Source organism: Aplysia californica, unplaced genomic scaffold (genome assembly GCF_000002075.1).
Source record: "Aplysia californica isolate F4 #8 unplaced genomic scaffold, AplCal3.0 scaffold00010, whole genome shotgun sequence".
Taxonomy (NCBI): domain Eukaryota; kingdom Metazoa; phylum Mollusca; class Gastropoda; order Aplysiida; family Aplysiidae; genus Aplysia; species Aplysia californica.
In genome coordinates this window covers 1,120,124-1,135,029 of record NW_004797280.1, presented here as the reverse complement: position 1 = coordinate 1,135,029, position 14,906 = coordinate 1,120,124, and the positions used below count along the sequence as shown (strand labels likewise).

The window sequence follows — 14,906 nt, the reverse complement described above, 5'->3', positions numbered from 1 at the left end:
GTAAAGAAATCAGTCACATTGTCAGTTATTGCAAATGGTCATAGAAATGAAAAATAAATCTGGAAAAGTCTGGTGCTGATTCAGTGTCTCTTACAAAACCTAGACTTAGCGTTTTAAGAAAAGTAAGGAATTTCTGGAGTGTAATAGATGCTGTTCGTGTATTAGATCTACATTGAAGATATATTCTAGCACTAAAATCGATTTGTACTTTTCATAGAGAAACTTCATGGTGACTTTTATAAACTTTCGAGAAAATATGCAGATATTCACGATTATATTAGACACATAAAGTTATATTTGGAGGAATTACTTCATAGTGAATTGTGTGCCCGATGGATTAAGTTGCAAAATTACAGCTTTCTATTATATGCGCAGATACCATCTTTTCTGAGTATCTGCACCAATGCTATGTCGTTCGTGTTCCAAAAGTTCAACAGATTTTGACAAGGCCTTTTTTTATATTGATTTTTTTTTCAATCACGCTAGTCCAAAAAAAATTACAATTTAGCATTGCCGACTCCAGCGCGCCTAACGAAATAACCAGACAAGTTACAACGTCCGTTCTTTTTTAAGTCTCAAGAGCAGAAATGCGTGCTTTGGGTGCAGTAAATGAGAATTACCATAAATACAAGGATACACCTTAAATTGTACGTTGAAAAGTACTAAAAATTAAGTCGGCCCAGACAGAGCGGAGACAGGGAGCTGACCCCCATGACCCCGACGTGATAAGGCGCCCGGCGGGGAACCCCCCGCGGCAAACCGCCAGTGCGCCGTGGGAGACGAAAGAAGACGACACAACATTGATAGAAAGCAGGAAAGGAGGTGAAAGGAGACAATTTTAGAGAAGAAAACTTTTCAGTCGCTACCCGGATTCGAACCCGGGACCTTTGAATGAGAAGCCAACACCTTCACCTCTAGGCCACGAGAGCCCCCAGCAGGGGTATGAGTAGAAGAAAAAACAAATTAACAAAATGAAAACCCCCACCAGCTTGCTCTGCTGAGCCTGCCAAATCCTCAAACTGTTTCTTCAAGTTCGGGTCGTTCATTAGAGCCGCAAACGTGTCCTCAAACTGCTTGTTCATTGCGTCGGCCATGAAGTCGTAGTTCAAATCCTCCGGCAGTCCATCTTCCTGCAGCACAAAGACAAAAAACGGTAATCATCAGGTCTGTTTCAGATCCACTCTAGAGTTTAGTTTTAGTTTTAGTAGAGGTTTTAAGGCGCTCGCAACTGCACAAGGTCATATGCGCGCCAAGGGGTAGATGTCAACAGAAAAGTCCTTACAGGGAATCAGACTTACTCTGCTCACCTCTCTAGTTTCAACAGCACAAAGTCTTTTTCGACTATCAAGGCACCCCGGAAATAGCGGGTCAAATGAGTGTGACAAACATACAATAGATGTAGAGGAAAATGACGATAGTAAGGATTAGGAAAGAAAAAGCAGCAGTTCCCTGTAGCAGTTCAGGCACAGTAATGAGCATGACATAGACGAATCAGCCCATTTACAATTACAATTCTACTGCGCATAAGAACTCAAGATGTTAATGTCCCCTCCTTTGGGAACGGCACAAAGACACTTCAGTCAGTGGCACCGGGCCGGGGGGTCACTCTAGAGTTTGAAACCTTTATAATATAGCTACCAGTACACAGTTTAGTTTTACAAAAGTTAAATTTACCTGTCTACAACATTCACATCCAACTCTTATAGTAGACTAGTAGTCATTTCCTGACAGGTTTACGTTTCCATACAGGCCATAATGTTGCACAGTTATGGTGGGCAGTACATATGTAACTCTGGGATGGATCCTGAAGAGGGGGGGGGGGAGCAGAGATGGACATGTTCTGACTGCAGTGACCCCAACACAGAGGACAAGTAAGACAAGTAAGTAAGTACATATATGTGAGGCAGAGTGGAGGAATCAGGCTCTCGTCAAAATAATGAAGTCGAAGAAAACAGCAGTTTTCTCCCTGCTTAGTAATTTTTATCAAATTTTTGTTTTTTGGCTCAACACCTTTTATGGCCATTTACAAACACATTCCTTTGAGGATTTCACCGAAAACGTTGATTAAAGGCACAAAAATATAAATTTACAGTTTTCATGGACTCTCCAGCTTTGGAATTTACCAGCTTTGGCGGGCATTTTCTCGATAATTTTATCTCTTAAATCAGGTGACCCACACACCCTTCAATCCAAAATATCTCCTCTTCTATTGTAGATGGATGGGTAATTTTTTCATTGAAAGCAAGACAAATGAACAAGTTTTAAGATGATACCAATAACACCAATAACTCAATATGCCCAAAAATTGACAGGAGCCTGATTCGACCACACTGCCTCACATATATGTATTTCAGACAATTTCCTAAGAAAACAGCAGTGCATGCTAGCCCAGGCGATATTGCCCTCTAGAGGATGATTCGGTAAGTAGTTTTAGTAAAGGTTTTATGCTGGTTGCAACTGCATAAGGTCTTATATAGGCGCCAGAAGATTAGAGGTGCTACAAGAGAGGAACAAACATAAAAAAGAAGAATGGGAGATAAGGACGATAGTTGTTTGATAGGAAAGAAGAAGCAAACCACAACAGAGCACCCGCCAACCACCCACTGATTTGGTAACTTTGGTAGGCAGTGTGCCTCCCAAAGCCCAACCCCAGGTCCACGTCCCGGGAGGTGGAAACTGGACAAAGTAGGAGATTGCTGGGTTCAACGAAGTACAGTGTGGCTTTATGCCACTGAGGCGTCACGCTAGCCATGAAGGAGAACCCGGGTCACCACGAAAAGTTGTAGGCTAACAGGGCTCTGGTGAAACTGTGACAGGCCTAGCAAGCCGGCAGTGGACTATTTACTGCTAAAAAAAAAACCAATGAAAGAAAGAAACGGTGGGCAGTGTGCATCACCCAGATAAGTAACAGGTACTATCTTATACTCCGCTTGTTACAACGCATCTTGTAGTAGAAAATCCCGAAATTTACTGTTTTGAGAAAATTGAAGGTAAAGTTTTTGCCCTTGTTCAGTTTCTTTAAAAGACAAGAAGAGTTTTCTCTATATAACCAATCAAATATACACACCAATGAAACCAAACTTCTCCTATAGGTAGGACAATGCCCACTTTTGGTGTAGGTCAAGATTTCTGGAACACCAGAAATCTGGGTTAACCCGCTTGTTCTTAAAAGCGACCAATTTTAACCTCTTAAAGATGGCAAATGTGGAGGCTGGCTGTAAAAAGGTTCGACAAGCACTGGACTAGACCCTTGACCAGAAGATTCCAACAGACAAAGCACAGAAGAGTTAGACGTTCTGACAAAATGAGTTACTTCTCGCAATCCACAAATGGAGATATTGGCCAAAAATTTATACTAGGGTCAAATTTTTAGATTTTCTGTAAATGCCATATTCTTAAAGTATAACATGCCTTTTATTATTTCATACTTATAAAATTCTAAAAACTTCACCAATAAGCAGGATGTGTTTATTTCCAGAGGGCTCGAATCTGAGAAGTAACTCATTTTGTCAGAACGTTTCACATAAATCAGTACTTTTAGAGGGTTGAAAATGGCATTTGGGAGCTTGCTTCAACAGGTTGCCAATAACCCATTATACCCATTTTTTTAACCAAGATTTTGTCATAGATTTCTTCATCGACATAATATTTTCCCTTGCTAGCAATTTCTAACCCACTTGAACCTGAGCTATTTTCCACCCAATAACCATTGCAGCCTGACAGTTTTGGGGTATGGTATATTGAATCGTTAACCACAAAAAGACTGAGAAAGCTATCATGACAAAAAAAAAGAAAAAAAAGAAAGAAAGAAATGCTCTCACAGAAAAAGAAAACTGCATCTGTGATTTGTCAGAATAGTTTTTATTTTATTAATATTTTGAAATGGCAAAGCGTGGGGGTTATGCAATTTTTCCACACCTAATTTATAGTAAAATCATCTATTGCAATGCATGCGGGACTGACTTAGTCCGTTACTGCTCAAAAAGTATCACACATAACTTCACCAAATTTTAACGAAACGAAACAAATGGGTCAGCTGTTAGTTCACTGCCTCCTGTAGCTTGTAATCGAAAAAACAACGAAGATATCGACCGATAAAAGCGCATAGAGTAAATAGGTTAGCCATCAGAAAGAAACTGTCTAGATCTAGAGAAATTCTCAGATTAAGGATTCTACGGGAGCATGATAAAGACGGAAGTTAAAAGAAATTGATTCTGAAACTAAAAACCAAGAACAGTTGGAGGCGGTGCCATGGGGTCGTGACAGTCCAATGGGAAAAGAAAGGAAAAATTAAGGTACGTACACAGACGGTGACTGTATCGTCAAGATCAGTTTTTCCGAATTTGCCTTCCCGAAAATTCCCTGCTGAGGGTCTAGGGGCCAAAAACAGTGTCTGGTGGGGGTAAGGGGTGAACATCCCAAGAAAATTTTAATTTGTGAGACGTTTCTGACAAAATGAGTTACTTCTCGCAATCCGCAAATGGAGAAATTGGCCAAAAATCGATACTAGGGTGCAATGACATATTGAACCATATTTTTGTTATGGTAATGGCAAGGGGAACCTTCTTTTAACTCACTTGAGCCTATTCTCGTTTATTTACGGGACGCGCCGCTGGCCCGGAGGCCTAATCTCGAACAAGTGTATTTCTTTCTAAAATAACAATTCGTATAGCTTTAGTAAGAGTTTTACAGCACTTACAACACAATAAGGTCATATAAGTGCCGAAGATTAGAAGTGTAACAAGAGAGTAACAAACACAAAAAAAGAAGGAGGGGAGATAGAGACGATAAATTTTTTATAGGAAAAAAGGAGCAAACCACACCAGAGCACCCACAGATTTTCCAACCAAAGCAATGATCAAGACAAACACAAAGAAGGAGTGATGGAAAAAAAAGGAGGAAATAGGCACAAGCTTTTTAGTTTTAGTTTAGTAGAGGTTTTTCGGCGCTCGCAACTGCATAAGGTCATATATGAGCGCCAGAAGATTAGAGCTGTTACAAGAGAGAAACAAACATAAAAAAGACGAAGGGGAGATACGGACGATAGATGTTTGCTAGGAAAGAAGAAGCAAACCACACCAGAGCATCCGCCAACCACCCACGCACGAAAGGTTTGCAAAGCCACATTTTGACCAATAGGCCAAAAACAGCAACTGTGCAATCTGGCAGGTTTCTTTTATATACTTGTCGCCGAGAATTGTTGTAAAATTATACACCAAAAATATCCATGACCATACAGAAGCATGTGCAGATCATTTGTAACAGTAACAGAATATCAGTAGCCTTACAGTATTGTTTGTACTTTTATATGGATGGGGTTGGTAATGATGGGGATGGGGGGCATGTACGAAACTTTCATTCATAAGGTACCAAAAATAAGGAAGAATGGAAGTACTGAGACACAATACCACTCAGTCACCGAGTGAATGGCGCACCAGTGACAGCTGACCACAAGGTGTTTTTTATTTTGCTGCATCTGTCCTGCTGTTCTTGGCAGAGGAGAAAAATCAATGGCAATTTTAGGCTATTAGCTGGACCCCCCTTTCGATGAAAGGAATGAATGATCGGTGCATTAACATTAACTGAAAGTCATTGGCCTACTTTATTTTCGCTCTACTTGAACGGAGCAATAAATCTTGACAGAAAAGTGATACACATGTTTCCAGGTTGCCAAATGTTATAATAGATGTATAGATTGATTCTCTATTCCGCTTTAGTGGTTGTACACTCCAGAATTCCAAAGGTGTGGAATCAGTGCGCATACGGCTAGTGAACGGAAACCTTACTTGTTTACAATGGGGACTAAGAAGACGGACTTTCCCAAGATTAGAACTCTTTGTGGATGAAACAAAACATTTTGGAAAAATCTGGAAAAGTAGTTTGAGTGGATTTTTTAAAGTTAGGTCCTAGCCTCATGGATGCTGTGGACGCCTGCAAAGTTTCAAAGGTGTGGGTTAGGTAATAATGGAGGAGTTTGTGCACAAAGCCTCCCAAGTCCACTTTTATATAGATTCAGTAGATGCTATTGACAATAAAGATAAAAACGTCTCACCAGGAAGAAAACTTTAGAGCAAAGAACTAAGAAGAGAAACACGCTGTTTATAAAACATTAAGTTGGAAAGACGCCGAATTCAAGGTGAACTGCTTACAGGATTGAGTGCCGCTCCATCCTGCGAAGAGGCCTTCCCACTTTGTTTCGGAGCTTCCCCTGTATCAGTCGAACTGTCAGCTTCCGCTTTCACTGTGGCTGCTTTCTTCGCTAAATTCTCTTTTGGCTTTTCAAAATCAGCTAGGGCACCTGAGGGAAGAAAAAGTCACATATATATAATACAGTGGTGTCCACAACAGCAACTCAGAAAAAAGCAACATCCCCCTGAAGAGATCAACCTTAGCTTGTTGTGTAACAACATTTTTCCTGTAAAAGTCAACTCCTACAGAAACATTTGTGAGGCATCGTGGAGAAATCAGGCTCTCGCTAAAACAATGAAATCAAAGAAACGTGCATTTTTCTGGCAGTTGGGCAATTTTTCCCCCCCGATATTTACTCTTTTTTGGGTTCCACACCTTGAGTGACTCTGTGTCATTAAAACACATTTCTGAGTCGATTTTATCGTAAAATGTTCATATTAAAAGGTGTGAAAAATGTAAATTTTCAGTTTCCAAGGGCTCTCAAACTATGAAAGTCACCAAACTTTGGCAGCCATATTCTTGCTAATTTCACTGCTAAAAATAGGTGACCCCCCAGCTATTGAAAGTTTTTAGAAAACCAGAGTGGTTTCAGAGAAGCTTGCCCACCCCTGCATTTCCTTATTACTGGACTATTACAACACCATATTGTTGGGTATAAAAGTACTTATAATAATGTTTTAATTTAAACATTTTCTTGAAAAACCACAGATTTGCGAGTTTTAAAACCTTATTTCAGAGTCAATACCCAAACATATGTAATGGCCCTTAACTCTTTCCGGACGTAATAACAGATATATATATCGGTGCGAATCTACACCCCTTGTGGACGAATGAGATATGACAGGGTGCCTCAGTATTGTTTCGTTTTAATACGATCCGTCATTTATAATTACTTTTCATTGTTATTGAAAACTTGGAAAGGATTTAGGTGAATTGAACTAAAATATCTAGTTTCACTTTGTCAGAGCATGGGCTTGGGGAAAAACGAGTGAATTAGTACTTGTGGATTTGCATCAACAAAACAATGTAACCGGACTCAGTGTATTTATATCAACCCAAACAAAAATTGGAATATTGCTTTCAAATAAAAAGCTGCGCATTCAGAAATGTATGGATATATGCTCTTGGCCTGGATAAGATAGCTATGCTGATTTGCTTTCGTATGTTTGGTGAATGTAATTTTTTCCGTCAAAATCTATTCTCATCACCATTTCTAACCCTTGTAATGCATACTTATGTTCAAAATCAATCCTTGTTTCATGTTGGGATGTATTCCTCATTCAATTTCCTTCAATTTGATATATAATATAATGTGACGTTTTGAGTGATGGTTATGTTTATAATTTCGTACACCACCTGTGTAGCCAATCGAGCCACAAGTTAATTATTACGTCTAGACCTAAAAAAAAAAAACTATGTCCGGAAAGAGTTAATGGGTAATGCTCTTAAAAATAGGGTGCTTTTTCGGAAGTTCCCACCCCCCTTATTTTGGGCCTAGTCTCTAGATCTATGTTTGATACGTGGCGAGCGAGAATAACAAATCTAACAACTACAAAACATCAGATTTTATGATAAAATTCAGGGGGGCATGCCCCCACTATATTTTTTGAAGGACTTCCGTAACGAGCGACCATCCCAACAAACACAATAGAGAAGAGACCTAAGCCTAATCTTAACCCTAACCCAAACCCTATTCCTATCTCCTAATTTTATTCAGGCTCCTATAGGCCTTCTACTCTGTCTCATAGCAGTTGCTTGTTACGAAAATCCTCCAATATCTTTATTATCGGTCATGGGGGCAAGCGCCCCGGAAACTCCCCTCTAGTTGGCGCTTTTTCTGTAGTTCCCACTCTGCAATTGTTATTTGAACGGGTTTTGGCCTCAAGAGTAGGGGGGTTTCAGGGGCTTGCCCCCCTGACCTAATAAAAATATGGTGGGGGGTTTCAGGGGGAAATGCCCCCCCTGAATTTTACAGATGCTTTGCAGTTGTTAGGTTTGAGATCTTTGCTCACCGAGCATCAAGTAGATCTAGATGTAGATCTAGGCTCAAATAAGAGGGCCCGAACTACTGAAAAAGGACCCTCTAGTTCTACTCTGGGGACCAAAACCGGCGAATAATAGATCTAACGAAGTGGCGTATGGCTCCTGTACGCATAGCCTCGTGGCTATGCGGATGGCCCTCCTGTACGCATAGATAAATAGGCTTTGTAGGCGAACAATAGCCGTCCCTCCACACACTGCCCAAACCGTCTCCCAAAAATGGAGATTTACGATTGCCATGACAATGTTCGTTTGATGTTTGCAAGTGTGCTACGATGTAATACCGCAGTGTTGCGGTCCCGGTCCTTTGTTTACAGTGCGGCCATCTAGGATACAATGAAATCTCGCTTCCGGGACCGGGTGACGATAATGGCAGGGTTTTCAAGGCATACAATGCCAAACAGCACATTAAAATGGCCAAAACACACTTGTGTTCAAGTGGTACGAGAATTATTTAAAAAATCATATTATAAAATCTAGACAATTTGTTATTTAATTTTGGCATAGCGAACCACGCCGTGAAAGTAATTTCGCGCCACTTCAGTTGACTTGCATGGTTCACTTTAGTCACATGAGTAAAGTTCCAGGATATTTCTAGTGTTACTGTTACTGCTGTTTAATTAGTCTTTTCTTCAGTAATTGAATCTCAATTTCTCCTTTTCTTGTGCCTTTTTTAAAATACGATTTTAGTTGTGTGTTTCATCTTTTTTTTGGTTGTAAATTGACTGAGTTTCACAATGGTGACGCCATGAGTTTTGCAATGTTTTTTCACAATGGCTTATAATATTTTATATGAGAATGCCTCTAATGAAGAAGCTGCACTTAGATTTTTGCAGCAACAAAACAATTTAATACGATCAGTGCCTCCAATTTGTCTGGAATGTCCGAGGCAGATTCCATGACTTTAGTAAAAACAGGTATGGGTGAAGAAAGATGCTTTAGGTGCCCAACTCATAAAGGTGAAAAGGTTTTTTTGTGTAAGGACACCTTCCTCGAACATAGTCAGTTGACTTCACGTGTAACATTGTTGAACTTCTCTTCTCTTAGAGTTTCAAGGAACCATTTGTTCATATTGTGTCCCTGACTGGATTGAGTGAGGATACAGTGATCCAGTGGTTCCCGTACTTCCGTGAGGTGTGTTCATTCAAGCTAGTGGAAATTCCTTTTCTAATAGGTGGGGTTGGACAGCAGGTCGAGATCTAGATGAAAGTCTAATTAATAGCTAAAAGGAAGAACAACGTAGGGAGAGTTGTGCAACAGAGGTGGGTGTTTGGGGAAGTGGATAGGGCCACACTGGGAAAGGATTTTTAGAATTAGTGCCCGACAGAACTGCTGCCACCCTCGAAGACTGCATAAAAGAAGGCATTATATTGCTCCTGGCAGCATATTAAACAGTGACGGATTTGCTTCATATCATAACATAGTGAATATTCCCGTTGTGCCGGCATACCAACACATTGTCATAATTCATGAGCAAAATTTTGTCGACCCCATAACCGGTGCATGTACATGTACAAATAAGGTTGAAAACTACTGGAAGAATGCTAAGAGACGATTTAAAGCCATGAGTGGTACTAATGAGGCGATGCTCTCATCCCACTTGGATGAATTTATGTGGCAGGGGGAGTACGGAAAGACACCTAAGGAAGCATTCAAGACAACATTGTTTTGTTGATCATATTCAACAGTGGTATCCTGCTCCGTAAGGTAAGATTATGATATGATTTTTAAAAAAATTATTTTATTTTAATGTGTGCAGTTTGGCATTGTTTGTAGCCCCATGCCTTGAAAATCTGGCCATTATCATCACCCGGTCACGGAAGCAACATTTCATTCTATCCCAGATGGCCGCACTGTAAACAAAGGACCGGGACCGCAGCACTGCGCCACTTTTCGCCCGATTCTGTTTCTTTTAGTTCGCATGACTCTGCAGCCCGCCGGAGCTCCCCGGCTCGGGGTCACGGGGTTAATGAGCCCTGAGGCGACTTTGCCGGTGTCGGTCGGGAAGTTCCCATTTTTGACTATGTTTAAAACGATATAACTTCTTCCCCATCCCACACAGCAAACCATTACACGAATGTACTAAAAGCTCAATGTCTTGAGATTTATTCTGCGTTAGAATGGTTAGTTTCTGTGCCTTAGTTTTTGTTCTAGACAAGTGTTTGTAGAGTACCCAATTTGTCCTATTTTAGTTACAAAGTTATGAATAAATGATTGTTATTTTAAAAAAGGCACGACAGATCTCTCCAAATTCTGTGTTAAACTGACTACGAATATCATGTCTTTTACCATGAGAAATCATAAATCTGCGGTAGTAGTAATAGTCAAGTTATAAGAGAAGAAAGATGCACATCTGCATATTTTAACTAAAGACGATCAGCGTTAAGTTAGCTCATATTTTACTATTAAACAAGAGAAAGTTACTCTGCGTTTGTTCATGAATCATGCTGTGTCTATGGCAGCCTGCATACAACTAAAAAGATATAATATTTATAAGCGATTTAAAAAACCACAAAAACCGTGTAAATACATGGGTAGAGATAAACTTCTAGTATGGTATAAAAATAATGACAGCTAAAACATTCATTCTTAGTTTTTGTGTAGGAAATATGCGCGGACACAATTATGAATGTAAAGAAATCAGTCACATTGTCAGTTATTGCAAATGGTCATAGAAACGTAAAAAAAGCTGGAAAAGTCTGGTGCTGATTCAGTGTCCCTGGAAAGCTAGAAATTATTCTTATAACCCAATTACGAGAAGTCATTCCTATTATTCAGTCAACTTACAAAACCTACACTTAGCGTTTTAAGAAAAGTAAGCAATTTCTGGAGTGTAACAGATACTGTTCGTGTATTAGATCTACGTTGAAGATCTAGCACTAAAATCGATTTGTACTTTTCATTGAGAAACTTCATGATAACTTTTATAAACTTTCGAGAAAATATGCGAATATTCAAGATTATATTAGACACATAAAGTTGTATTTGGAGGAATTACTTCGTAGCGAATTGTGTGCCCGATGGCTAAAATTGCAAAAGTACAGCCTTCTATTATAAGCGCAGATACCATCTTTTCTGAGTATCTTCACTAATGTTATGTCGTTCATATTCCAAAAGTTCGACAGATTTTGACGATGCGTTTTTTTTATATTGATTTTTTTTCATTCACGCTAGTCCCAAAAAAATTACAATTTAGCATTGCCGACTCCAGCGCGTCTAACGAAATAACCAGAAAAGTTACAACGTCCGTTCTTTTTTGAGTCTCAAGAGCAGAAATGCGTGCTTTGGCTGCACTAAATGAGAATTACCATAAATACAAGGATGCACCTTAAATTGTACGTTGAAAAGTACCAAAAATTAAGTCGGCCCAGACAGAGCGGTGACAGGGAGCTGACCCCCGTGACCCCGACGTGATAAGGCGCCCGGCGGGGAACCCCCCGCGGCAACTAAAATTCCACTGCCGGTGCGCCGTGTGCGGTATTACCTGCTACGAAATGACCTTCTCTATTCAACCTTCAAGTCTTTGTGGATTTGGAGTGTGACGAGATGACTGATGATGTCTTGACTGCACCGGTGTGACTGGTATTCCAGTGAAGTGACCCGAGTACCTTAAGTTGTGAGAGACGTAACTGTCACACCGTTCAGTGGCAGCCTAGTAAATTAGAGTTGATGTACACAACAAGTAGATTCAAGTTGAGTAACATTACACGGCACTACTTGGATATGGTGGTCCCAACTTTTGTGTAGGCCTACTGAAATATTATATCGATAAAAATAGTCGGTCTATGTTTTTTATGCTTGGAAGTGGCTATCCTCACCCGGGGTGACGATCGACCTCTCACCCTGGGTGAGACTTGCCACAGTTGGCTATTCTCACCCGGTGTGAAACAAGACCTGTTTTTCCTAATTTCGGAATACTTTCTATCGGTGTGGATGATCAAATGGATAAAAGCAAAGAAAAAAATTACGTTATAGCACAAAAGTAAGCTAATTTGTCATAATTTTATCGTCTACAAAGATGCTACAGCTATTTAACTTTTCGAATCAAGCCGAACTACGCGGGTCGCCATTTTGTTTTGACCGGAAGTTCTCGCGCTACTCCTCTCTCTCTCTCTTTCTCCACTGCACACAGACAAAATTGTACGCTTTTAGGCTAACAGTAGTAATGGAACGTTTGTTCACGGAACAGAATACTACAATTTTTCTGTTATCACACTGTAGAATTCTGTGGTTCAGGGTGAACGCAAAATTGGTTGGCCTAGATCTAGGCCATAAACGGTGAACGCACACAGGGTGAGAATAGTGCAGTCGAGTCTTCTGGCTATTCTCACCCGGTGCACTCCGTAAAAAAAAAAATGCCGCGGTCACGGCACCTTGCCGCACTGTGGGCTATCGAGAGGCATCGCGGTTCGACCTGGTCCCGGCACACAAATCAAGGGAGATCACTGCAATAGCATCCAAACTGAGAAGAAATGGGTCAGTCATATATATGTGACCACACATGCCATTCATGTTTTCTTCACGCACAAGGGTCACAGCCACTTGACCTCATGAAACTGCCGCGGTCTGGCACATCGACTCTAGTCTAGATCTAGATCTAGATCTAATCTAGAGATCTAGAATCTAGACTAGAACCAGAAGTAATCGTCTAAATTTTCTCTGGGTTATATATATTTCCCTGTCACAAAAGTCGGGGTAAGATTGAAGAATGGCCGTCATTATTCGGACTCGAGTCCGAATAACATTTTTTCATATTCGGACTCGAGTCCGAATAACATTTTTTCATATTCGGACTCGAGTCCGAATAACATTTTTTCGTATTGGGACTCGAGTCCGAATATTTTAAAAATGTTATTCGGACACGGTCTGGAAAAAAAGGAAGTGTCTTAGTTCATTAGATCTAACGTTCAGTGCTTCCAATTTTCCGCCATTTTTTAGCTTCCCCCACACTTTATCTGCCGATCCGATGCCCGCCGCCTCATTGATACGCCCCCCCCCCCCCACCCCATGTTTCCCACTTTCTTTGTGGTAGAAAAAGGTAAAATTGAAGATTAGCAGATCACCTGGCATACTGCATATTATGAGCTGTGTAAAAAAAAAGATCGATTCGTTCAAATACACAAGCCTGTGTCATCTCAATTGTTTTACCAAGAAAAAGTTGTGTTGCTGTGTAAAGCCGAGCATACGGCAACTTTTGATTCCATAGACCAGCGCACAATTCATTACGTAGATCTACGTCAAGACTAGATCTAGCTTATTATTGTAATGATCAGTTGCCTGCGACGTTCAACGCCCGGACCGATAGTGCTTCCCCCTCCCCGACACGCACACCCACCACACGTGTGCAGGCCGCCCATCCGACCCCGACACACGCTAACGAGCCATCTTTAATTGCTTCTGATGACCTTTTGACAAATAAACATTTATTAGAAGCGCTATAACTTTTCAAATTCATCATAAGATAAAAACTCGGCTCCTGCACAATTTAACGCCATTTTGCCCGAAGTGATCCCATCTCTACCCAGCCTGAGGCGAGTCACGAGTGAGGCAGGACAGGAAGCCGGAGTCACGAGTCACAGGAAATCGGCAGTCATGTCATGCTGGACAAGAATCAGAGTCCGAATAACATTTTTTCATATTCGGACTCGAGTCCGAATAGATCTAGAATCTAGTCACTTCGTTGAAGAATACCGGATCGGCGGACTGACTTTGCCTAGATCTATGTCTCAACCTTAGGAATTCATAATTTTCCTGTTTTTGATATCTCTCAATGGAGAATCTCGGACCGATCTATTCATTAAAATTTTGTCAGGGGGGAGACCCCCCTGAGCCTCCCCCCTCCTCCACCCCGACCACCCGCCCCACTTTCTCGCGCAATAATGTACGAGTACGAGTGGTCCGGTATTCTTCTATCTTCCCAAAGTCGGGACCACCATATCCAAGTAGTGCCCATTACACATCACAATTAGATCTACAACGATGAAAAGATGAGACACAGCGTTGGCTGCTGAGGCCCGAGGCTGAGACTGAGGCTGAAGACGAGAACTGGTCGTCAAATTAAAAAAACAAAAACAAAAACAAAAAGGGCATGAAACAGATGTTCACAGGCAGCAGACGCTCACTGTCAAGGATAGCATCGAGCTCTGGATCATCTACAGTAGTACTCTGAGCCCCTGCCTCTGTCACTGCTACTCCTTCCACTGGCGAACTCTGCTCTTGCACATTGTCGGCTTCACCTTTGGACGCCATTCTGCTGTAATCGGAAACTAGCCCAGGCCCACTCTGACTCTTCTGATGTTATTACTTTGTTCGTAGTTCGTACATTAACCGTTTTTCAATAAATATTATTATTGCAGTGTACATTAGATTTTTCTCCCTTTTTTTCCTGTCTAAGCGTGACAGTACAGCACAGAATTCTACACTAAGTGTAGAATTCTGTGCAGTACAGTCACCAGTTTGAAGTTACGTGCAACAATATTTAATTGAAGTTACATTATTTTCAGATGTATCACTATTATCGTGATTATCTTGTAATTCTGACCTACCCCCCCCCCCACGCACGCACAAGTTTGTCATTATAAAATTAATTCTGTTTGCGATAGAGTCTAGTTTGTTCTCGTGTGATTATTAATTTGCTTTGTTAACAATAATTAAATGAAATCTTATTGGACACAACA

General features: G+C 40.8%; 1 protein-coding gene across 1 annotated transcript in view; it reads right to left on the bottom strand.

The window, feature by feature from the left end:
* Positions 1-14,623, bottom strand: part of LOC101849018 (peroxisomal biogenesis factor 19) — a 31,021-nt gene extending 16,398 nt beyond the window's left edge. The window contains exons 1-3 of the mRNA XM_005089882.3: positions 14,352-14,623; positions 6,150-6,298; positions 986-1,130 (exon numbers count right to left, since the gene is read on the bottom strand). Coding sequence (XP_005089939.1) covers positions 986-1,130; positions 6,150-6,298; positions 14,352-14,478 — 421 coding nt within the window. The 5' untranslated portion in view covers positions 14,479-14,623. The remainder of the gene's footprint in view (positions 1-985; positions 1,131-6,149; positions 6,299-14,351) is intronic.
* Between the last annotated feature and the right edge of the window lie 283 nt (positions 14,624-14,906).